The following is a 25,139-nucleotide window of genomic DNA, read 5'->3' as shown; positions in this document are numbered from 1 at the left end:
GGAAGGATATGGACAGCACAGCATTAACCATCAGAATGATTGGCTGCATGCCAGAGTCAGTGCCTGCATTGCCACCATCCATGGAGGCTACACCACATCTAATATGGATGTCCAGGTTGTGGTGATACCTCGTACATGTGAACCACATATGCTACTGATGTGCAAAAGTAATCATTTCATATCCTCTGTATGCACTGTTGCAAAAACAACTCTTGGGTGGTTGGAAACCTCTAAAACAGTGGACTAATTTTTTTAGCTGTGTACTTATAAATTCTGAGTTGATGCAATTTTCCAAATAATTTGGCCAATGCCTCACTTTATTATTCCTTTACATTCTGAAGAATAATTCTGAATAATTCTGCAAAATATCATCACCACTATCTGATTCAATTATTACTCCTACCTACACATCAAACACTCCCTGGATGATCTCCAACCATGCCCAAAACTGTCGCATAACTTGTCCCAAGTTTATGCTCAATTTATGCATTATTCTGCTTTTCTGAGAACAGGAGTTAACTGGCTGTTATTTTGAATTTGTAAATCTGACCCTAAGACTTTTGACAGTTTAAGTCCAATAGCTACATGGAACATCAAAAGATGATGGACGAAAAAAAAACTTGTGAACCATGAGTCACTGATATTAACTGAACCTTATCTATGGTATCTTGCAAAAAAGTCTCATCCTGAGATATCTTTTCCTATTAAACACCTAAATGGAACAATAAACATCGTTAGCAAGTCATGGGAAAATCGTGCAACACATGATTTCAGTATCTCAAAGGAAATACAGCACTTGGTATATTCTTTGGTAGAGACTTACCACTGCTTGCCTATGCTGATTATAATTATGGCAGTAGTATCTCTACTAGATGTTCCACCAGCAGAGTTCTTATCACCCAAGGAGGACCCATTGTCTGCGATTGTTGATAGCAATGTCTTGTGGCATCTTTGACAAATGAAACAGAGTACCGAGTTGTTGTCTCCTCGATTGACGATTCTAGTTAGACGCAAAGCCTTGAAGCAAATTTAGAATTTCAGGTTTGAATGTGACGATAATCACAGTCAAGGCGCCATACTTACGTCGAAGGATACCTCTGAAGGAAAAATAGAGGCAAGATGCATGTTGAAATTGCAGGAAAATTCAATAAACAATACATTGGACAGGTTTTCAAATTAAAGCATCTTGAGACCTCAAATAAACTTGCTTACATACTGCCTAAATCACTCAGTAAAAGCTATACTCTTAAAACGTTTGAAGAGTTAAGAAGAAAACGAAATAAGTAGGAACAATGTTGAGGTTTAATTATCTTTCTTTATTCTTGTTTTGATATTTACATTTTGCGTAATGTTCACATGTGTGTTTTCATATAGTGTTGTAGTAACTCTCAGTCAGAGTTATTAAGAATGGTGCATGAAAACGTGTTCAGTTATTGCATTCTCTGACAAATATTGTGCAAATAGTTACTTACCATTACAATCAATCAAGGCAACTATTCACGTAAAACTTTGCAAGTGATTTCTCTTGGTAACATCAGAATTTACAACAATTCAGAATTTCATTTGGCGATCTGCTGTTGTTCAAGAAGCCATCGTGAGTTGAGGAATAACACTGAGCTCGCTGTGTATTGTCTTCTGCGCCTGGCGGCCGCCATATCTGTCTATGAACATTGGCCATCATGTTATCAAAAGACAGTCTTGAGTCTAGGGTATAAATCAGATTGTATCCGTCCGTCGTCATCTTGAAAATAAAATCTTCCCATTGATTTACTTTATAATTGAAAGGTCTGAGTTTCAGTATTAAGCAAAAACATGTGCAGGGAGTTAGATCCAATATATAAAGTTGCAATTTATTAGACAAACGACTTTGCCATGGCATTAGGTATTAAATAAAACAAATTAATTTTATTTATTCGTTCACTGAATGATTTTCACAACATGAAACTCACTTACGGCTTGTGTAATACCATAGCAATGCTTTTGAATAGTCACGACATGTCTGTATGGAACTCTTTCTTTAAAAACCTCCAGCAGCTAACAAAGAATCTAAAAAGACAAAAACTACCGCGTCGACCTGTGACATCTTTGAGAAGTCAACTTTGTGTTGTTAAAACAAGTGTATACTATTCCGGCGGTTCTGCATTTTATGGTGTATTAAAGTATTTTGTTGTTACTTTCGTCTTCGCACATAGGACATGAAACTGTCTAAGGTGGAAAATAATTCGAAATATGGATTTTGCATCATTTCCTTTTGTTCGAGAGCCACCACGGAAGGATGAAATGATTGTTTGTTAAACGTAGGTTTTCAGTTTGTGGACATGCACCTGAGCGCTGTACAGAAGAGGAGGACAGCAAATTTTCGGGACGACGAAACAAAACTTTTAATACAACTTTGGGGAAGTCCATTTGTTCAATCGCAGATAAATTCCTCTCATAGAAAAGGGCCCATAATGGTTCAAATTGCTGCAATGATGCATCAGTATGGATTCTATAGAACACCAGAAGAGATAACTACAAGAATACGCAATTTGAAATGCATTTATCACAGAATAAAACGAGCACAGAATAGTGGTGCGTATTGCACGGAAGGGCCTGATTGGCATCATTTTAAGGCGTTAGACGCAATATTGGGTCGTAGTTCATCTACAGAATTGCGGACGGAGCCCATAGCAAAAGTGAAAAAAGAACCTGGTGTAGAAACCTCGGACAATGCTTATACATTCAGCAACGTCTGGTTAGTTTACTTTTCGCACTTTTCAGAGTAGACAGGTGAAGGCTTTGAAGAAAAGTTTGCATTCATTGTGGAGTAGAATAGATGCATGTAGAGTATAAATTGTTGAGTATATGTGTTGTTAATCAAAGAAGACAGAATTTACAACTGCGCGCTGAATAAATAACATTTTGTGTGCATGCCCTCAGTTTCTCATAGCTCCTTCCCTTGTGCTGCTTAGTATGGTGATGGCTGTAAGCAGAATGCTGCATGGCAAGCAATCAGAGTTGCATGCTGATATTTGCACGTCACCAAAAAATGGGATGTTATTGCAGGATGTAGACACTAGTGCATCAGATGGGTTCACTGAAAATGCAGAATATTTAAAACCTGTCATTTTGCATTTGATTTTCTCTCCTTCATTGTTTAAAACCATGAAATGATGGAAGTTATTGTTTCATATGTGGTCAGATGTTCTTTTCCCTATATCTCTACAAGATGTCGAGTGATAAAAAGTTGAAACAGTTAGGCCTACGTCATCTACTTATATGTTACTAATTAATTATGCTGGTTAAATTTATGATCGATATCCTGCATTCTGTGGAGCAGTTTTTTTTTTCTTAAAAAAAAGGGGGAAACTTGCTATTCTTGACTTATTACTTCTGCCTTGACGTACTGCAGTGCAGCTTAAGCTGCTGCTTGTATTGTGTTGTCTTCTTTGTATTTAGGAAGAACAGCAACATCATATTATTTTAATAGCTGTGGATGATTATCATCTGATATGTTTTAGTAACTGATATGTTTTAAGTAACCACAAAATAATTATTATGAGTACTTGAAATGAGAATAACATTTGTTATGTTGCAGGGTGTGAACATTGATTTTATTGAGTTACAACATACATTAGTTTTCTATGACTGGCTATAAAGTAGCATAGTTTGTCAACAGTATTTGATATATTACTTCCATATCCAACCATTCTAATTGAGATTTTGCTAATTTGTCATTATGTTTGCCATCGCACACCTAGTAATGCCAAACAGTTGTCAATGCACATTTTTCTTTACTCCTCCCTTGTTTTCTTTCTGGCTTGTTTTCTTGGCATGTTACCACATATACAAATTTGTCCTCTCAGTTATCTATGTGCGGGCCAACTGAAGCATACAGTACCACCCTTGTTTCATTCCAGCACCAGTGGCTTGAATGAATACCAGTACATGCAGAGGAACAATCGACATGCATATTAAGAAATAATGAGATGACTTTAACTTTTTGTGATGAAATAGATCACCAATAGTACAGGCAGAGTCACTGCATTTTACTTACATGCTACATACATGCACTGTATTATTATTTTATTCAGGGTAGGAAAACTAATGGTTCTTCAGAGATTTGCCTTTGTCTGACAGAATTATAGGTCCGTGAATTTTGACGGGGTTCTCGAGTATTGTGCAACAACTGAATTTAAGCCTCCAGACTGTTGTAATGCTTGTGCTGAACACCACCATTGCTGTAGTGTCTGCAGTTGTCATTGGATTAACATTTCTGTGACACTCTTGTATTTACCTATGAAACAAATTCATACAATATTGCTGTTCTTTGGATTTCCTATCTCCCCTCTGTAAATCCTGCAGAATTAGGGTCCCATACTGAGAAACGATACTCAAAAATTGATCAAACAGGGGTTTTGTAAGCTACCTTCATCATAGGTGAATGAAATGTTATTTATCCATCCAGAGACTTGGCATCATAATAGAATACAAAAGAATATATACGATCGTATGAGGATTGGATGGGTGGCAGGCTGTGGTCTTGGTGAAGGATTCTTCCAGTGTTTGTGTATAAGACATGTTCTTTTCTACAACTAGCTTTATCTGTTCAGTCCATTTGAGGTTGCTGTGCACACATACTTCTAGATATTTTGCGGTCGCTACTGTTTCCCGTGATTAACAAGGGTGTAACTGAATGATAACAGGTATTTCCATCTATTTATGCACAACGTATTTGTCTGTGTTTAGGGCCAGCTGCCACTCCATAATCATATGTCTTTCCTGTGTGAAACTTACTGCATTTCACTTCAATTTGGTATCATTGTGACTTACTTATGTACAGCTGTACCGACGACAAGTATCTTCATGCCGCTTCAGATGTTATCAACCTGACCATTCAAATTTACTATGCACAGTAACAGCACTTTACTCCCGTGCAGTAAATCTGAAACTACTTTACATCTTATAATCCCTCCACATTAAGAATGATGTGCTGCATGCTTTTTTCTATGAAGTTCTTATTCCAGTCACAGTGCATGTACAATATTCTGTAATGTTGTATGTTGCTCACCAGGCAACAGTGCATTACTGTAATGTTTACCATAAATCGCAAAACCTCGGATTACCAAAATTGTGCCATTTAGCATCTTCTGTTTTTGATGAACAAGCAGAGCAAACTGAGTTTCACAAGATTATGGTTGTCAGAATGCATGTTTATTCCTACAGAGGATTTACGATTTCTGATAAGATCATAAGTGAGCATGCAATGCGCTCTGTACTTGTGCATAGATTGATGTCAGCAATATTAATAAGTAGCCATGTACATTTGTTGTCATGTACACCTGTCTCTTGAAAACGAGAATACTTCGCACCTTTTCCCAATCAGTCCAAATGCTTTGTTGCTGCAATTACCATAAAATAAACTACTGCTAGAAGGAACTTACTTTTGATCTATACAGAACCATGCAGCTCTCCTGGCACTCTAGTCTCTTTTTCCCTATGAATCAGTTTAGGCCTAGTTAATTTTGTATTCCACAATCCCTTGTTTCAATATCTGTCATTTTAGCACTTCTACAATGGTTGAAAGGAAAAGGCATAGTGCAGTATTCCTCAATGAAACTTTGTGAAAAGATGGAGTTCAGTATTTTGGCATTCTCAGTGTTGCCCTTAATTTTGGTGACAGTATGATTAACTTCGACCCATTTGACATTATGTAAAACTATAACCATCGAGGACTATCTGTCAGGGTGGCAGAAAAATTTTTTGCTTTTAAATTCATTGATAAAGAAAATTATTACAGAACTAATCCTTCTAATCCATAAGTAAACAAAATTCTTCAAAAGCTGTTAAATGAGATGAGCAGTCATACTCAAAGGTTTCCAGACCTTCTTACATTGGACAGAAATATTTCAGCATAATGAAGAAACGTTAGTCTGTGTTTCCAGAGATAGCAGTGCAGCATTCGCCTGTGCATGAGGCATACTTGCTCATGTGAATGATATGATTTTGTGTGTGTGTGTGTGTGTGTGTGTGTGTGTGTGTGTGTGTGTGTGTGTGTTCGTTCTCTCTATTTCTGATGAAGGCTGTGGCGAGAAGCTAATATGAAGTGTCTCTTAATTGTGCCTGTCTGCAACTTAAAGTGTCATCTTTATGGGAAGTAGGAATATGTCTTTTCCTTACATAGGTGATAAACCATGAAATGAAATGATCATATGGCATTATTGGTCGGGGGACCTGTCTGGGGTTGTTTGGCAGCCTTGTACGAGTCCTATTTGACATCTCATCATCTGTGTGCCTTTAATGAAATGATTAGGACAACACAAATCTCCAGTTCACGAGTGAAGAAAATCTTTGCCTGGCTGATAACCGAACGGGGAGCCCACAATCTAGAGGCAGCTACAGTAACCCCAAGACCACAACCTGCAGATGAAGAAACCATCACTGGTGCTGATAAAAATAAAGAATTTTTAGTGTCAGGCGAAGACAACTTTACTGCCAAAAATTATTTTGTGAAGCCACCAAAAACTGCGGAAAGCCTTCATTGAGGCTTCGTACCAGACCATTTCAATGACTGTTGTAGTTTATGTCTGAATATATCATTAATAAATATTGTTTTCTGATGAACTTGGTTGTCCCAGTCATTGTAAAAGTTTGTAGCTTTCAGTTTTGCTTCATGATATGTTGACCAGCAGTGGGATTGGGAAGTAGTATTATATGATATATTTTGAAAAAGGTTTCTAAATTTAAGCAAGTTGTGATATGATGAGTACATTTAGGAAATAAGAGTTAGACATGTTCTGAAGAAATTTTATTAATCTGGACATTGATATTCCCTGTATGCAGCAATTGCAAAATCTTAAGACCCCTACTAAGTCATCTGTGATACCCAATGCTTACTGCACCATCATATCTATCTTAAGCCTACATAGTCCAGTCAACAAAGAAAAATTGGGGGGGAAAACGGTGTAGCCACAATTTTTTTTTCGCAGTGGCAGGGTAGTGTGTCATGGACAACATAGTAAAAATTCTGCTTGGTTGGCAGTGGGGGTCATTTAAAGGTCACTTTTTTATGTTTTCCTTTAATAATTTGAAAACCGTGGACTCTAGTGACAATATTTCCCCGTGCAAAATTAAGCTACATTAATTTTTCTGTCAAACAAGGTCCAGTTCATTTTTCCTCTGCGACTGATAGTTTCCAAATTGCAGGGCATGGAAAAATCACAAATTATTAAAAATAGTGTTTTAATGGTATAAAATTACTGCTTACTATTAAATGAAGTTGGTTAAGAACGAACATTAAATGTGTGAATCATATCTTAAATGCAGTAAACCCGTATTAAGGGATAAATTGTGTTGTGGATGTGTAACAGGTTGGAGGGGGAGAGATGGAGGGTAGGAGCGTGAGGGCAGGTATGTGGTCCAATTGTGGTCATGCACATCTTTCCTTCAAAGGGTGTGCAGACTGAAGATCTAGCAGGTGATTGCCCCCACTACCTACTGCATTGTCATAAGAAGCAACTAGAGGGTTTTCATAAGTTTTACGAACTCTGCAGCACACCTTATGAAGAAAAGCCGATGCCGTGGTCGGACACATTTGGGGACTGTTTATTTTTCACAGAGTACATTAACACTGCTTGGAATACAGATATGAGTTGTTAATAATACTAATAGAAGAACATATATGGATAGAATCTAGGCTACATAAATCTGTGCACACTGTTCTACCCTGCTATAGGGGAAGTTAATTCTTAGTTGCTCTGTACGGCAGTTATAGCATTCTTCCTGGAAAGGCAAATTTTCTCAGTGCTGAGTATCTAGTGCATCACCAAACCTCAAGTCTCCCAACATCTGAAGAGGCCCAAAGACATAAACGTCTCTCTCTGCAATGAAAGTAGGTCACCAAGGTGTTATGGAACTTCGCATATTTCAGCATAAGTTAAGCAGTGCATTACAGCGGATTACTGTGCTAGACTTGAATGTGGTCAGTTGCATTCCATGAGACTTATTCACACTTACCTTGGAAGATACACTGTGGATGTGCGGTCAGTGCTGCCCACCTTATAAGTGCCAGCAATTCCTGAATGGGAGAGGTTTATGTCTAGTAACACAATTAATGGTGAGAAAATTACAGCAGCTTTCTGACTACTCATTAATTATTCACCAAGTGACTTTAACACAATTACGTGACTTTACAGTCCACTGTCAATCATAGACAGCAGCAAGGTGCCACATTTACTAATCCAATCCCATGCCCACCAACATGACAAAGATCACCAACAACATCACATTAACTAATTAGACACTTCTCAGTTAGGCACTTCTCAACCATTATTTATAGGAATGTATTTTTACATGAAAACTGACTTAATAACTCTGAATAAGTACTCATTTAATAATAAATTGAAAGTAACTTCACTATATAAAAATTGGCCACGTGCTGAGAGGACAAGCTCTCTGAGGGTTCTGTAGAATCCTAATTATGTATATAGACAGTTCATCCGTCCTGGGAGTCGAGAATCGTAACCATTTTTGCCTGTTGTCGACAATGATACTCTCAAGATATTGGCGCCAGGAATTTCATTTCTTTCGAGAAAGTTTCAATTTTAAGTTTGAAGTCTGATAACAAATGACAAAAGAAATTTTTTTAAGTGATATAATTATATATGAACAAATATTTGGATTTTTTCCTTTATTTATATAATGGAGCCTTGCTTCCTGTCAAATTTCATTATTCTATGTCAACTGGAAGTATCCTGTAGGATTTAATAATTGAATATCAAAATGGTCACAGGAATGTTTGATCCTTGGGAGAAGTCACAAAATGCTCAAGGAACTGAACTGCAAGACTCTTGAAGATAGGTGTGAACTATCTCGAGAAAGTCCATTAACTAAATTTCAAAAACCAGCTTCAAATGACAACTCTAGGGATATACTATAATCTCCTACGTATCGCACACATAGGGATTGTAAGGATATGATTAGAATAATTACTGCATACACAGAAGCATTCAATCAATCATTCTGTCCACAGTCCATATGTTAATGGAATGGAAAGAAACCTTAATAACCGGTACAGTGGGGTGTACCCTCTGCCATGCACCTCACAGTTGTTTGCAGAATATAGATGTAGGTGTGACATAAATGGTCGAATCTTTTGATTGTATTGCCTTAAAAGCTTCAATTTTTTACAGCATCAGGGGATTGTAGACCTTATTGTGTTGCTACATTTCAATTTGATACCTGTATCCGTTCCTGAGAAATCAGTTTTTAACATCTGGACAACAGAGTGATCCTATAAGGGTTCTGTTTTTGTTGATTAAGCTATGGGACCCTTAAAACTAGCTTAGTGAAGCTAATTTGTCTACTTATAAGAGAAACAGACTGGAAAATAAAGTCCCAGGCACATATGCGCACTTCGTTGCCAGTGGTTCCTAAGGCACGCTGCAGAGGGTTGTTATAATGTTGTGAAGTTCTATTTCCTCCTTATGGCATAGTGGTTCAGATAGAGTGGCAAAGCACCTGCTCACTCTTCACTTTTCAGACGTGAAGGAGTAAAGTGCGTGACCACAATTCACTGATCTAGCTTTCCTCACACTTCTACCTCCCATTCCATCCCCCTTCTCCCTATTACACCCAAGAACAGAATTTGTCCCCTAACACAGCTCTACTGCATTTTATGGTCAAACATTTAGCAGCATTGCACACAGTATAGTTTCACACTTGGTTTATTATTTAAAAGAAAATTACTACAGACCAGTTCCACAAAGTCCTTTCCTAAGATTGTATTGTGAGTTTCCCATATTACCCCCTAACATTTACAAATACATATAAAATACAGAAATTATTGACATAAAGCCTGTAGGAAAATTACATCTCAGAAATAAATTAATAAATGTTTGTGCTTTAGAAGTCATAAGAAGACAATTTTACATTACCAGTTTGTGGAAATATTGTTTGTCAACTACTGTGACATTATGTTATAATAATGAAGTGATTGATCATAAACCTGGATGGCAAGTAAAAAAAAAGTATTAAATAAAATCAGTTAAGTGCTTTTATACTATTATTAAGCATTTCACTCCTCGCCCTCCCCTCTATCACCCAGTTGTCACATTAAATGTCCCCTGGAATATTTATTGATTTTCTAAAAACATTATTGTGTTTTTATTTTTGTCTCCTACAATTGAAATCAGTTTTGTTTCTTTCACTTCTTAATCTTTCATTTGTTCTCTTAGAATTCTTGTAACATAAAGTTACTGTGATCACAATAACACTTTTACAACTGAAGTCTCTCTCTCTCACTCTCTCTCTCTCTCTCTCTCTCCCTCTCCTCTCTCTCTGTGTGTGTGTGGGGGGGGGGGGGAGCTCAACATATGTAGGAAAATGTTTACTGCCATCACTCTGCAGTGCTAACTTTCAGTATATGTATGAAAACTATCAATTTTTCTCATTCTATGAGAGATAGAACAGGATAAAACCAGCTGTTTGTCAACTTGTGAAGAAAAGACACTGCTGTGGTGTGGTTTCTAAATTTTACTTGTCTTTCAGAACAGGTTTTGAAGGACAGGAATTTCCCATTTGGATATTGAAACTCGCATTTCAAAGTGCTTTAAAAATTCATTTATCAATTGAAATAATCTGTGAGTTCCATTAATATAGTATGAAATTATATGAAAACTTATTGTGAAACTGAAAACCCCTGTTGAACAACAATCACTACCATGAGAGAAATTCTGACATGGCTGGCACTAATTTTGATTTACATGTATAGCACAATATTGCCTGCACATGTACACTTGTTTTGTTTTCTTAAATTTATAATTGATGTGAGAGATGTTCACCTTCATTTTCACATTATTTTTATTTACACTATGTGATCAGAAGTTTCCGGACACCCCCAAAAACATACATTTCTCATATTAGGTGCATTGTGCTGCTGCTTACTGCCAGATACTCCATATCGGTGAGATCATTTGTCATTAGACATTGTGAGAGAGCAGAATGGGGCCCTCCGTGGAACTCACGGACTTCAAACATGGTCAGGTGATTTGGTGTCACTTGTGTAATATGTCTGTACGCGAGATTTCCACTCTCCTAAACATCCCTAGGTCCACTGTTTCTGATGTAATAGTGAAGTGGAAACATGAAGGGACACGTACAGCACAAAAGCGTACAGACAGACCTCGTCTGTTGACTGACAGAGACCGCCAACAGTTGAAGAGGGTCGTAATGTGTAATAGGCAGACATCTATCCAGGTGATCACACAGGAATTCCAAACTGCATCAGAATCCACTGCAAGTACTATGACTGTTAGGCGGGAGGTGAGAAAATTTGGATTTCATGGTCGAGCAGCTGCTCATAAGCCACACATCATGCTGGTAAATGCCAAACAACGCCTCGCTTGGTGTAAGGAGCGTAAATGTCGTACAGTTGAACAGTGGAAAAATGTTGTGTGGAGTGACGAATCACGGTACACAATGTGGTGATCCGATGGCAGAGTGTGGGTATGGTGAATGCCCGGTGTATATCATCTGCCAGTTGTGTAGTGCGAACAGTAAAATTCGGAAGCAGTGGTGTTATGGTTGTTTTATATGGCACTATCACAGTGGCCTACATTGATGTTTTAAGCACCTTCTTACTTCCCACTGCTGAAGAGCAATTCGGGGATGGCAATTGCATCTTTCAACATGATCGAGCACCTGTTCGTAATGCATGGCCTGTGGCGGACTGATCACACGACAGTAACATCCTTGTAATGGGCTGGCCTGCACAGAGTCCTGACCTGAATCCTATAGAACATCTTTGGGATATTTTGGAATGCCAACTTCGTGACAGCCCTCACCATCTGATATCAATACCTCTCCTCAGTGCAGCATTCTGTGAAGAATGGGATGCCATTCCCCAAGAAACCTTCCAGCACCCGATTGAACATATTCCTGCGAGAGTGGAAGCTGTCATCAAGGCTAAGGATTGGCCAACACTATAGTGAATTCCAGCATTACCGATGGAGGGGACCACGAACTTGGGAGTCATTTTCAGCCAGGTGTCTGGATACTTTTGATCACGTGTGTATCTTACACTGTTTGATACTGTAATGTAGGGTTAATCATCGCAGAGATGAATTCTCGGTTTCCTAGCAAGAACCAAGGTATCGTGTATCAGCCTAAATGCTACTCTGGGCTACAGTATGTATTTGCCATTCGGTTTATCTGAACGCTTCCATACTTTGTTTGCTCAAGTGATAGAGAAAAAAACTTGCCAATTAGAAAGGGAGTCAATACAGCCAAATTTGGTGGGTATGCAACATTGCAAGGATAATGTAAAAAACACACACACTCTTAAGAGAAAAAATGCGCCATGTATGAATTATCTGAATGTTCAGAACTAGATAGATGTGATGTACATGTACAGACAAACAAATGAACCTAGTTTTAGGAGAAATGAATGATTTATACAAGAGAAAGAGCTTCACAAAGTGAGCAAATCTGTAATACATTGGTCCTCCTCTGGCTCTTATGCAAGCTATTCAGCTTGGCATTGATTGATAGAGTTGTTGGACGTTCTACTGAGGGATATCATGCCAAATTCTGTCCAAGTGGCACATTAGATCTTTAAAATCCTGAGCTGGTTGGAGGGCCTTGCCAATAATGCTCCGAACATTCTCAGTTTGGGAGAGACTCGGTGACCTTGCTGGGCAAGAAAGGGTCTGACAAGCAATAGAAACTGTAGTCTTGTGCAGGCGCGCAGTAGCTTGTGGAAATGAAAGTCCAGGATGGCTTGCCACAAAGGGAAACAAAACATGCATTTTAGAGCTCATGTGTACTGGGCAATTTTTTCATGTTTTGGTCCATACTCCCTGCTTCCAATCTGTGGAAGACAAAAGAGCTTGCACTAGAAGAGATTTGTTTTGCAGCATCGAAGATAAAGTGCTCATACCTCTAAGTTAAGCATTTTTGGAGCCCATGTTTACTAGACTTTTTTACTTCTTGTGATCATTCCTGTTATATCCCAGAATATTGATGATTCCTCGTGGGACACCCTATATATTCAAAGGCAGATATTACTGTGGTGTCTAATAATGAAACAGTGGATGTAACTGGAATGAAACTACTGTGGCATGATTTAAATCTTGTAAAAGGTTGAAGAGAACAACAACAGAGAGCTCATTTATACTGTAAAACAGATGAGCGTTATTTTCATGTGGTTGCATTGTAATCAATTTAAGGTGATGTGCCAGACTCTTGGTAAAATGTTGCTTCATATATATGTAGTCATTGAAAGATACTGTAATACACTCCTGGAAATGGAAAAAAGAACACATTGACACCGGTGTGTCAGACCCACCATACTTGCTCCGGACACTGCGAGAGGGCTGTACAAGCAATGATCACACGCACGGCACAGCGGACACACCAGGAACCGCGGTGTTGGCCGTCGAATGGCGCTAGCTGCGCAGCATTTGTGCACCGCCGCCGTCAGTGTCGGCCAGTTTGCCGTGGCATACGGAGCTCCATCGCAGTCTTTAACACTGGTAGCATGCCGCGACAGCGTGGACGTGAACCGTATGTGCAGTTGACGGACTTTGAGCGAGGGCGTATAGTGGGCATGCGGGAGGCCGGGTGGACGTACCGCCGAATTGCTCAACACGTGGGGCGTGAGGTCTCCACAGTATATCGATGTTGTCGCCAGTGGTCGGCGGAAGGTGCACGTGCCCATCGACCTGGGACCGGACCGCAGCGGCGCACGGATGCACGCCAAGACCGTAGGATCCTACGCAGTGCCGTAGGGGACCGCACCGCCACTTCCCAGCAAATTAGGGACACTGTTGCTCCTGGGGTATCGGCGAGGACCATTCGCAACCGTCTCCATGAAGCTGGGTTACGGTCCCGCACACCGTTAGGCCGTCTTCCGCTCACGCCCCAACATCGTGCAGCCCGCCTCCAGTGGTGTCGCGACAGGCGTGAATGGAGGGACGAATGGAGACGTGTCGTCTTCAGCGATGAGAGTCGCTTCTGCCTTGGTGCCAATGATGGTCGTATGTGTGTTTGGCGCCGTGCAGGTGAGCGCCACAATCAGGACTGCATACGACCGAGGCACACAGGGCCAACACCCGGCATCATGGTGTGGGGAGCGATCTCCTACACTGGCCGTACACCACTGGTGATCGTCGAGGGGACACTGAATAGTGCACGGTACATCCAAACCGTCATCGAACCCATCGTTCTACCATTCCTAGACCGGCAAGGGAACTTGCTGTTCCAACAGGACAATGCACGTCCGCATGTATCCCGTGCCACCCAACGTGCTCTAGAAGGTGTAAGTCAACTACCCTGGCCAGCAAGATCTCCGGATCTGTCCCCCATTGAGCATGTTTGGGACTGGATGAAGCGTCGTCTCACGCGGTCTGCACGTCCAGCACGAACGCTGGTCCAACTGAGGCGCCAGGTGGAAATGGCATGGCAAGCGGTGTCACAGGACTACATCCAGCATCTCTACGATCGTCTCCATGAGAGAATAGCAGCCTGCATTGCTGCGAAAGGTGGATATACAGTGTACTAGTGCCGACATTGTGCATGCTCTGTTGCCTGTGTCTATGTGCCTGTGGTTCTGTCAGTGTGATCATGTGATGTATCTGACCCCAGGAATGTGTCAATAAAGTTTCCCCTTCCTGGGACAATGAATTCACGGTGTTCTTATTTCAATTTCCAGGAGTGTAGATTATGTTCCACATTAAACTGGGCAATTGTGTATTAGGTCATGTAATCCAGTTCGGTTTTCAAAAATTCCATGCTCATTCCATAATGGAAGGCCTTTGATTACTGTCCGAATCAACAACAACACAATATTTTACATCTTAGCAAAATATACTCATAAATGTTCAGGGTAACTACAAAAGAATCTTGATTTTTACGTACCTGTATTTAACTATGCATATAACTTATAATAGCAACTGATACATACAGCCTGTCGAAATACTCTCCTCCACAATTGATACACCACTCCTAACGCTGGTTCCAGTTCTGCAAGCAGTCTTGGTATGCCTCTTGCCAGATCGCAAGGAGCGCCTTCTGCGAATTTTCTTTTATCTTGTCTATTGTTGCAGATCTTTGTCCTTTCAATGAGATTTTCAACTTTGAAATAAAACAATTCTGCAGGGGTCAGGTCTGGAGAGTACGGAGGATGAGGCAGCACAGTGATTTCGGTTTTCCTTGCAATAATCACACACCAACAGGGATGAATGTACGGGTGCCTAATCGTGATGCAATAGCCATCAGTTGTCGCAACATGTCCTGATAGTACCATCTGTTAACAGTTTGTCCCTGTGGCATGAATTCATGATGAACTAATCCTTCAAAGTCGAAGAATACTTCCTGCATGGCTTTGACATTTGGCCTTACCTGATGAGCTTTTTCTGCTTGTAGAGAACCTTTCCTGACCCATTGTGAAGACCAAACCTTGGTCTCAACATCGTAACCACAGACGCATGTCTCATCACAAGTTATGATTCTCTTAAGGAACATTTCATTCTCATTTGCACGATTTAAAAGCTCTTCACAGATTGTGAGGCGAAGGTCTTTCTGGTCTTGACTCATGAGCCATTGGATGAACTTGGTGGCAGCAGGATGCCTTCCAAGATGCTGTGTCAGGATTTCATGACATGATCCAACTGCAGTGTTGCATTCTTCTGCAATCTCTTGGGTCAGTCAGTCTTCATTTGGCATGCACAATTTTGTTGACGTTCCTGACATGAGCATCATCGTTAGACATCTTGAATGAGAGTGATCTTTAATTTCCATACGGCCATTTTTAATCCGTGTGAACCATTTGTAACACCAAATATGGCTTAAGCATTCACCACTGTATGCTTTCTGCATCGTTTGGTGTGGCTCTGTAAAGGTTTTCTTGAATTTTGTGCAAAAATTTAATGCAGATGCACTAACTGCCATTTCAAAATTCGCAAACTTTGCGGCACAACATTCTACTCAATACAGCACTGAACAATAACTAACAAACATACAACAATGAAACTTCCAGCAGTTACACATTAACACAGGCATGTGCTGGGATGCCAACTACATTTCGCTCCAACACACCATTGGCATGAAATTATGAATGTTCCAGAATTTTTTGGACAGACCTTATATTATAGATATCCAGTGTAACCTTTAGCCAAACTGCAGCAATGCAATTCAGTACACAGATATTGCAGCCTATTCCCATCCACAGTAATCAGTCCCACAGTGGTATGATTGCAGAATGTAACCAGTTTGTGCAGTGCATACGTTTCCAGAGTTATAGGTTGTTCAGATTTTTTCATTTCTTTTGTAGTTACCCTGTGTAATTGATGCTGAAAGCATGTACACACACATTCGGAGGAACTGCACTTCTGTTGTGTATTATTATTGTAATTTTTGCATTGTAACCAGTCCAACTGCACTAGAGCTCACAAATAAATTCCAAGAAAGACAGGTAAGAGCTGAAGATCCTATCAAATTAATTCTGTAGCAGATTGCTATGCATCATATAGAAGAGACATTGAGTGGCAGACAGGGACAACAAAAAGACTGCTATACTTTTAAGCATCTTCAGTCGTCACTGTAACAATCAGGTTTATTTATAATTTTGTTTGCTAGGATCATAACAGTTTTCATTCTTAATCTTACTACTAAAAAGAATATAAAGTTACCATCATTACTCGTGTTTTTTTCTTACGTCTTTTTTTTAACGTTTTTCTGCTCATAAGTGGTAGATTTTTGTATGCAGCACTTTCACTGACACTAAGAAGAACTTTAAAGTTAATGAACGTGTATCAGACAAATATAAAATTCAAAGTGAACTAACATTTCAGTCGAGGAAATTAATGTGCATAAACTTGTTTGTAGTAATTCCAGTCAATCAAAGTGTATTAATGAAAGTTACTTGGTTCACCAGCCCTCGTCGTTAATCTGCTAGGCAGATTTGTCCTTGGACAAGCTTGCCTCCCAGTACCCCTAAGGCAATGCGTTAATGCACCACATTTCCTTACCCCTCAAATTTGTCACGTAATTTCATTATTGTTACATGTGATGAAGGTTCCATATTAAACTCTGCCCTCCATCATCTCTGCACTTCTTTTATGTTTTCACATTTCCAATAACACTTTACACTCAGGTGACAAAAGTCAAGGGATAGCGATATGTACATAACAGATGGCAGTAGATTGCTTACACAAAGTATAAGAGGGCAGTGTATTGGCTGAGCTCTAATTTGCACTCCGGTGCCTGACATGATTATGGCTGCACAAGGGAATTAACAGATTTTGAGCACAGAATGGTTGTTGGAGCTAGATGCACATGACATTTCATTTGGAAATTATTAGGCAATTCAGTATTTCAAGATCCACAGTGTCAAGAGTGTGCCGAGAATACCTCTTACCACGGACAACACAGTGAGCCTTCACTTAATGACCAAGAGCAGTGGAATGTGCATACTTGTCATTGATGACAGACAATATATGACATAGCTCCATTCAGCAATACTAAACAGTCCTCCAAAGTAGTACGTTCAGTCAACGATTTAACAATTGCAAATTTCAGGGAAAGCCTACAGCAGTTAGACTGGGATGAGGTGTACCGTGAACCTGATGCCAATTTAAAATATAATTTATTTCATGACATTTTTGTAAATGCATTTGAAAACTGCTTCCCCAAGAAAATAGTTAAATATACTCGTAAGAAACCTTGTAACGAACCATGGCTTACTAAGGGTATAAAAATATCTTGTAACCGGAAAAGAGAAATGTATCTGACAGCAAGAAAGAGTAGTGACCCAGAAACTATCAAAAATTATAAAAACTACTGTGTTATATTAAGTAAAGTTATTAAAAAATCCAGGAGTATGTGTATCATGTCTGAAATCAGCAACTCTGATAATAAAATTAAAACAATTTGGAATATTATTAAAAGAGAAACAGGTCAACCAAGAGCAGAGGAAGACAGAATTACCATCAAATTGAATGAAAACTTTACGAACAAAAAGCCAGAAGTTGAAAATATTTTTAATAATCATTTTCTAAATGTTGTGGATATAGTAGGATCCAGGTGTTCATTAGAAGATGCTAGGCTGTTAATGGAAGAGGCCATACCTATGCAATTTGATACAATTGAAATCTCACCCACTTCTCCCTCTGAAATTAGGAAAATAATAAACTTGCTTAAAAGCAAAAACTCACATGGAATTGATGGCATTTCCAGCAAAATACTAAAAGCTTGTTCTCAACAGATAAGTAAGATTCTCAGCCACCTGTGTAATAGCTCTCTGGAACAGGGCATTTTCCCTGATAGACTGAAATATGCTATTGTTATACCTTTGCATAAAAAGGGGGATAGATCTGATGTCAACAATTACCGTCCAATCTCCTTTCTAACAGCTTTATCCAAAATTTTTGAGAAAGTAATGTATTCAAGAGTAGCTTCACATATCTGTAAAAATGAAGTACTAACAAAATGTCAGTTTGGTTTCCAGAAAGGTTTTTCAACAGAAAATGCCATATATGCTTTCACCAGTCAAATTTTGAATGATCTGAATAACCGAACACCACCCATTGGGATTTTTTGTGATCTCTCAAAGGCTTTTGATTGTGTAAATCATGAAATTCTGCTAGACAAGCTCAAGTATTGTGGCATGAGTGGGATAGTGCACAAATGGTTTAATTCGTACCTAACTGGAAGAGTGCAGAAAGTTGAAATAAGTAGTTCTCGTAACATGCAAAGATCAGCACATTCTTCAAACTGGGGAACTATCAAGAATGGGGTTCCACAAGGGTCAGTCTTGGGTCCTTTGTTGTTCTTATTATATATTAATGACTTGCCATTCTATATTCATGAAGAGGCAAAGTTAGTTCTCTTTGCTGATGATACAAGTATAGTAATCACACCTGACAAACAAGAATTAACCGATGAAATTGTCAATACTGTCTTTCAGAAAATTACTAAGTGGTTCCTTGTAAACGGACTCTCACTGAATTTTGATAAGAAACAGTACATACAGTTCCGTACAGGGAATGGTATGACGCCATTAATAAATCTAGACCTTAATCAGAAGCATGTAGATAAGGTAGAATATTCCAAATTTTTAGGTGTGTCTATTGATGAGAGATTAAATTGGAAGAAACACATTGATGATCTGCTGAAACGTTTGAGTTCAGCTACTTATGCAATAAGGGTCATTGCAAATTTTGGTGATAAACATCTTAGTAAATTAGCTTACTACGCCTATTTTCACTCATTGCTTTCATATGGCATGATATTTTGGGGGAATTCATCACTGAGGAATAAAGTATTTATTGCACAAAAGCGTGTAATCAGAATAATAGCCGGAGTCCACCCAAGATCATCCTGCAGACATGTATTTAAGGATCTAGGGATATTCACAGTAGCTTCTCAGTATATATACTCTCTTATGAAATTTGTTATTAACAACCAAACCCAATTCAAAAGTAATAGCAGTGTGCATAACTACAATACTAGGAGAAAGGATGATCTTCACTATTCAAGATTAAATCTAACTTTGGCACAGAAAGGGATGAATTATACTGGCACTAAAGTCTTTGGTCACTTACCAAATAGTATCAAAAGTCTGACAGATAACCAACAAGTATTTAAGAAGAAATTAAAGGAATTTCTGAGTGACAACTCCTTCTACTCCATAGAGGAATTTTTAGATATAAATTAAAAAAAAAAATAAAGTTGTTATATCAACTTAAGTATGTTGTTAAATTAACCTAATTGTGTCATGTATTAGAAAATTCGACTCGTTCCACATCATTACGAAATATCGTATTCATGATCCATGGAACTAGTATTAATCTAATCTAATCTAGACAAGCAACACTGTGTGAAATACCAGGTGTACCGGTATGAAATGAGCGTATTTTTTTTTCCTTTTTTTTGTGAAAGTGAAACACTAATTTTGAATTGAAAAGTAAAAACATTTTATTCAATGTACTGACCATTGCTTTCTATACATTTTGACCATCTTTCTGGCAATTTGTGGACACCACGTCAATAGAAATTTTCATCTTTTGAAGCAAACCAATCAGACACCCAATTTTCATAGGATTTGAAGTGTTCCTCAGCCAATGCATGTCCCATTGATGAAAACAAATGGTAGTCGGAAGGGGCCAAGTCTGGTGAATACGGCGGGTGGGGTAGCAGCTCCCAGCCAAGTGTTTTTATTGATCCTGAACCCGTTTTGCTTTGTGTGCAGGTGCATTGTCGTGTAAAAAAATTACTTTTCCATGTCTTCTGGCTCATTCTGGTCTTTTTTCGATCAATGCGTAGTTCAAATTGATTATTTGTTGTCTGTAGCGATTAGTATTCACAGTTTCACCGGGTTTTAGAAGCTCATGAGACACCACTCCTTTCTGATCCCAACAAACACAGAGCATTGTCTTCTTGCCGAATCAATCTGGTTTTGTAGTCGATGTTGATGGTTGTCCCGAATTAACCCATGATTTTTCCCATTTAGGATTCTTAAAATAAATCCATTTTTCATCGCCAATAACAACTCAATGCAAAATTGATTTTCTTTCATGTCTTTGAAGCAAAATTTGACAAATGGTTTTTCGGTTTTCCATCTGTCTTTCACTCAATTCATGTGGCACCCGTTTTCCACACTTTTGGATCTTTCCCATAGCTTTCAAACAGTCAGAAATTGTTTGTTGCGCAACATTTAGCATTGCTGCCATTTGCTTCTGTCTCAAAGTATCATCTTCATCCAATATTGCTCGCAAGTCGGCGTCTTCGAACTTTTTTGGTCGTCTTCCACGTTCTTCATTTCTTACATCAAAATCATTATTTCTGAACTGTTGACACCATCTTTTGCATGTTGCTTCTGATAGAGCATGATCACCATATGCCTCGACAAGTGACTCAATGCAACTCTGCAGCACTTTTTTTCAAATGAAAACAAAAAATGAATGGTTTCCGCAAATCATCACTTTCTGGTACAAAATTTGACATTGTTAACACGATGAAAACATGATGATGTTTGTTCCATGACTTGATGTATACTAAATATCTTTGACAGATGTCATACAAACCAAAAAAAAAAAAAAATTAAAGCTCATTCACAACAAATGTTCCCTATCGACACATTTGTATCGTAACGCTCATTTAATACCGGTACACCTGGTAACAGCGGAAATCAATGTGGGAAGTATGCTGAATGTATGGCACAGACCCCACAAACCAAGGACCCAGGTCGTCAACAAGGTACTGTGGAAACTAATGGTGGCTCCATTATAGTGTGGGCTGTGGTTATGTGGAATGGACTGTGTCCTCTGGTCCAACTGGACAGATCATTGGCTGAAAGGGACTATGTTTGATTACTTGGAGACCACTTGCAGCCTTGCATGGACTTCATGTTCCTAAACATTGATTAAACTTTTATGGATGACAGTGTGCCATATCACCGGAACTCAGGTGTTCATGGTTTGTGTGAAGAACATTCTGGACAATTGGAGCGAATGGTTTGGCCAATCAGATCGCTCGTCATGAATCCCATTGAACATTAATGGGACATAACTGAGAGGTCAATTAGTGCACAAAACCATGCACTGGAACACTTTCACAATTGTGGACAGCTACAGAGGTAGTGTGGCTCAATATTTCTGTAGGGGACTCCCAATGACTTGCTGAGTCCATGCCATGCCAAGCAAATATACCTCCTCAGTTTTTAAAGTTCAGACAGTGTAAACCCCTTTGGAGAAGCACCTTGTGTAACATCAAAACAGTGACTCTTATGAACTGAAGCTAGATATATCTATTTACTGACTGATAAGCCAGGAAATATTCAAAAGACATCATGATTTGTTTTTAATAACTTAATACAAACAAGGATGACTGGAACTTTTCCCTGGCTTGTCACTTGGCCCTAGAACTGTATTAGCTGAACAAAATAAATGCAAACAACGTGTCAGCTAATACTAAGACTAATTGAATCCTACAACTAATTGAAACCAAAACAAAAGCAATGCAAAAGATCTTCACACATGCATCAGTATCCAGATTATTGATACACTGTTCACTTATAATCACAGCCAACACTGTAATGGCATTTTCTGTCAGCATAAGCCTAATTTGAGACAAACCTAGTGAGAGCCAAGATAACAGAATATTCCCACAATGAGAGCAAAAACTGCTTTAAATTGTGTTGTCTGGCAAATTCATAACAAAAATGTGACCATACAAGAATACCATTTACAGCAGCTATTAAATACATGTTCAGTAAACTAAACAGTGTGGAAGCTTGCTTTCTGAATGAATTTATCTTACATTTGCATACATGACACTCAAAAATTCATATTAACAATATTACAAAAAAGGATAGTTGCTACATGTTCTTTAGCCTGGATTTCCCATTGTTCGAAAAATTCCTATTAGAGTGATTAAAGCTGTAGGAAATATATGACTGCCATTAATATAACAAGTGATCACTTGAGTCATGTTGATAAATTTTATTGTTGGCGTAAGTGACTATTTTTGCAAGAATATGATGCAGATAACTCGGGAGGTGATAACAGATAACTTATATTATTTGGATTGATCATTTAGGAAAAAGGAAGAACAGGAATATTGGAAATGTGACTGGATTATACTCAGTGCGTACAGAAAGAGAGGTGCAAAAATATTACAGATGAGAACACAAAGTAGGGAAAGCATATGGGAACAACTGAAAGCCAAGAGGAGATAGGGAATAAATTTCACATGTGGAAAAAGGTGGATACAGTAAAGGGGCAGTCACACTGGAGGCAGGAAGTATATTTTATGGGGAAGGTTATGTTAAAGTTGGAGGAAGGTGAAAAATGGCATGGACGGCAGTAGGAAATTAACATATTGACTGACACATGCGTGGTAATGGCTGTTTCACCCCCATCCTAGTGCATCAGGCATGAGGCTCTGCTGTGGCCACCAGTGGGCACACGGTGTCAGGCATAAGGCTCTGCTGTGTCTTTGGGACAGTCAGTGTAAATTGAAGATATGTGAGATGGTAAAGAATATACAAGCCTAATAATATATACCATTAATAAGGTAACAAAAATGTAATAACAGCAAATAGCAGTAACATAGATAACACAAGTTGGAAAAATCTGTGGCAGGAAAATGGTGGACTAAGTGCCAACTGTCGGGGTATCTTCAGGGACAGATTGTGGCTTGCACTAGATAAAGACCTCACATATTTCAGAGAAGCCTCTATATTCCACATCTCATTCATTCAAGAAAACGTGTATCATCATTCCTTCAGGTAACATCTTAGGGAGAAAAAGAGAGAGAGCCAAAGGATGTGGTAAATTTCATAGCTCCTAATAGACTTTTCTATATATGAAATCTCTGATAGAGTGAAATCGTTAAGTCTTTTCTGATATTAAATAGGAACCACTTCTTAATGTTCTGCAAAATTATATTTATTTGGTCACAAACTGGCTTTTGGTTTCTTAGAACAGCATTGCACAGTGTTTCCAGTTTAAGATTAATATCTTGTTATGCCAACACAAGTGGAAAATTCAGTTAATCTTTTCCTCATTTTTATTTGATCAATCTTATTGTATTATGGGTTCCGTTTGCCCTCAGTAGTAGTATAAGTGATAGGCTATGGAACAAGGCTTTTTTTCTTTTTTTTTTTTTTTTTTTTTTCAAAAAATTTGCGGTTTTATAATTATTGACTCAAATATAGTGAAAAAAAATTGTTCCATGTCCTAGTAAATCTACTGCTTTTTGGGATCAACATAACTTGAAATAAAATAAGTATGTAAAATAAATAGAAATTAAAAATAAAGATGAGGTAAAGATTATAGAAGCTATTTTAAATCTCATCTATGCAACTACAAGAAAGTACACACCAAACGTGTTTCATTTTATTTGTATAAAACATCATCAGTAATCGGTAATGAAGTATCTTTGCAGTTCAGGTTTCTTTTTAAATATAAAAACAGAAAGCAAGACAAATTGTAAATAAGTTTCATTACAGATCATTGATGATGCTTTATATCAATAAAACTAAGCACATGTAGTGACAAAAATACACATTTTCCTGTAGTAGCACAGACGGATTTAAAATACCTTCAATAATTATAAAGCAACAACAGACACTAATACCTTACAAATCAAGAATTTAATTAGACAAAGCCTTCAGTTTTCCCATTTTCATAGAACTCGTATATAGATGAGCCTGTTATGGGCTATAAATTATTCCTGGAGGGACTAAAAGGTACTTTGTAGTTGTTGTGGCTCTTGCTTGTCCAGAAAAATAATAGGATGGATAAGTAGAAGCATTACCACTAACATCAGTTAATGAAGGCTCTTATGTGGATGAGTTAAAGATTCCTACCTCACCAAAGGTTCATGTTTTGCAAGAAATCCATTATAAAGCCAACACAACACCTGTACTAAGAGACTACAACTTCCACAAGAAGTGTATGTTATTGGAGTTAGAGAACCAAAGATGGAGTAGGCAAGTTCTTTAGTGATGCAGACCATATCTCACCTGTCTACCGTACACACAGATGCAAGAAGTTGCTGCTCACCCCATACATCTATCAAGCTAACAATGTACACAATATACCTGCTACCACGTGACATTATGTGCAGTGACACTCTGTAAGATCTCCAACAGGAACTATCTGCCATATTTCTCCTAATTAGCAGCTTTAATGAATAGAATTTGTTATAGAGCCAAAGATAGTTCAGTTGGAAGCTGCATCAGTTTTGCACACCAGTGACCACTTGCCAGTATGGTTTCACACTGTAAACAGAGTGGAGACTGACATGCTGCCACAGAAATGGGTGTATTAGTAAGGAAATTTGGATGCCATACAACCATATGGCTGAGTGTATGATAAACCAACCAACTAACACATCTATCCTAACATTAGACAGTGATATCAGATAACATTCTGTTAACATGTGGAGCACAAAGGAAACAAGTTCTACAATTTGGGACATGAATGCAGTTGTGGGAAAGTTTATGAGTGTAATATGTTACCAGAAAACTTCAAAAGAATTTTTGATTGGGAGAATCGTGGTACATTCATTGATTAAATAGAACTTGCTGGAGTACTGAAGAGAATTCCTGAATTCTATCACCCATCAATGTAATGAAAATGATTAATTTTTGAAAA

At 38.5% G+C, this 25,139-nt stretch overlaps 1 protein-coding gene across 1 annotated transcript in view; it reads left to right on the top strand.

Moving 5' to 3' along the window:
- Window positions 1-2,096: 2,096 nt before the first annotated feature.
- The window catches only part of LOC124596299, a 58,097-nt gene continuing 35,054 nt past the window's right edge, over window positions 2,097-25,139 (top strand). Inside the window, exons 1-2 of the mRNA XM_047135404.1 lie at window positions 2,097-2,210; window positions 2,302-2,734. Coding sequence (XP_046991360.1) covers window positions 2,319-2,734 — 416 coding nt within the window. The 5' untranslated portion in view covers window positions 2,097-2,210; window positions 2,302-2,318. The remainder of the gene's footprint in view (window positions 2,211-2,301; window positions 2,735-25,139) is intronic.

The sequence above is a fragment of the Schistocerca americana genome, chromosome 2 (genome assembly GCF_021461395.2).
Source record: "Schistocerca americana isolate TAMUIC-IGC-003095 chromosome 2, iqSchAmer2.1, whole genome shotgun sequence".
NCBI lineage: Eukaryota > Metazoa > Arthropoda > Insecta > Orthoptera > Acrididae > Schistocerca > Schistocerca americana.
Note: the sequence above shows the minus strand (reverse complement) of the source record. Positions and strands in the feature narration are given on the sequence as shown.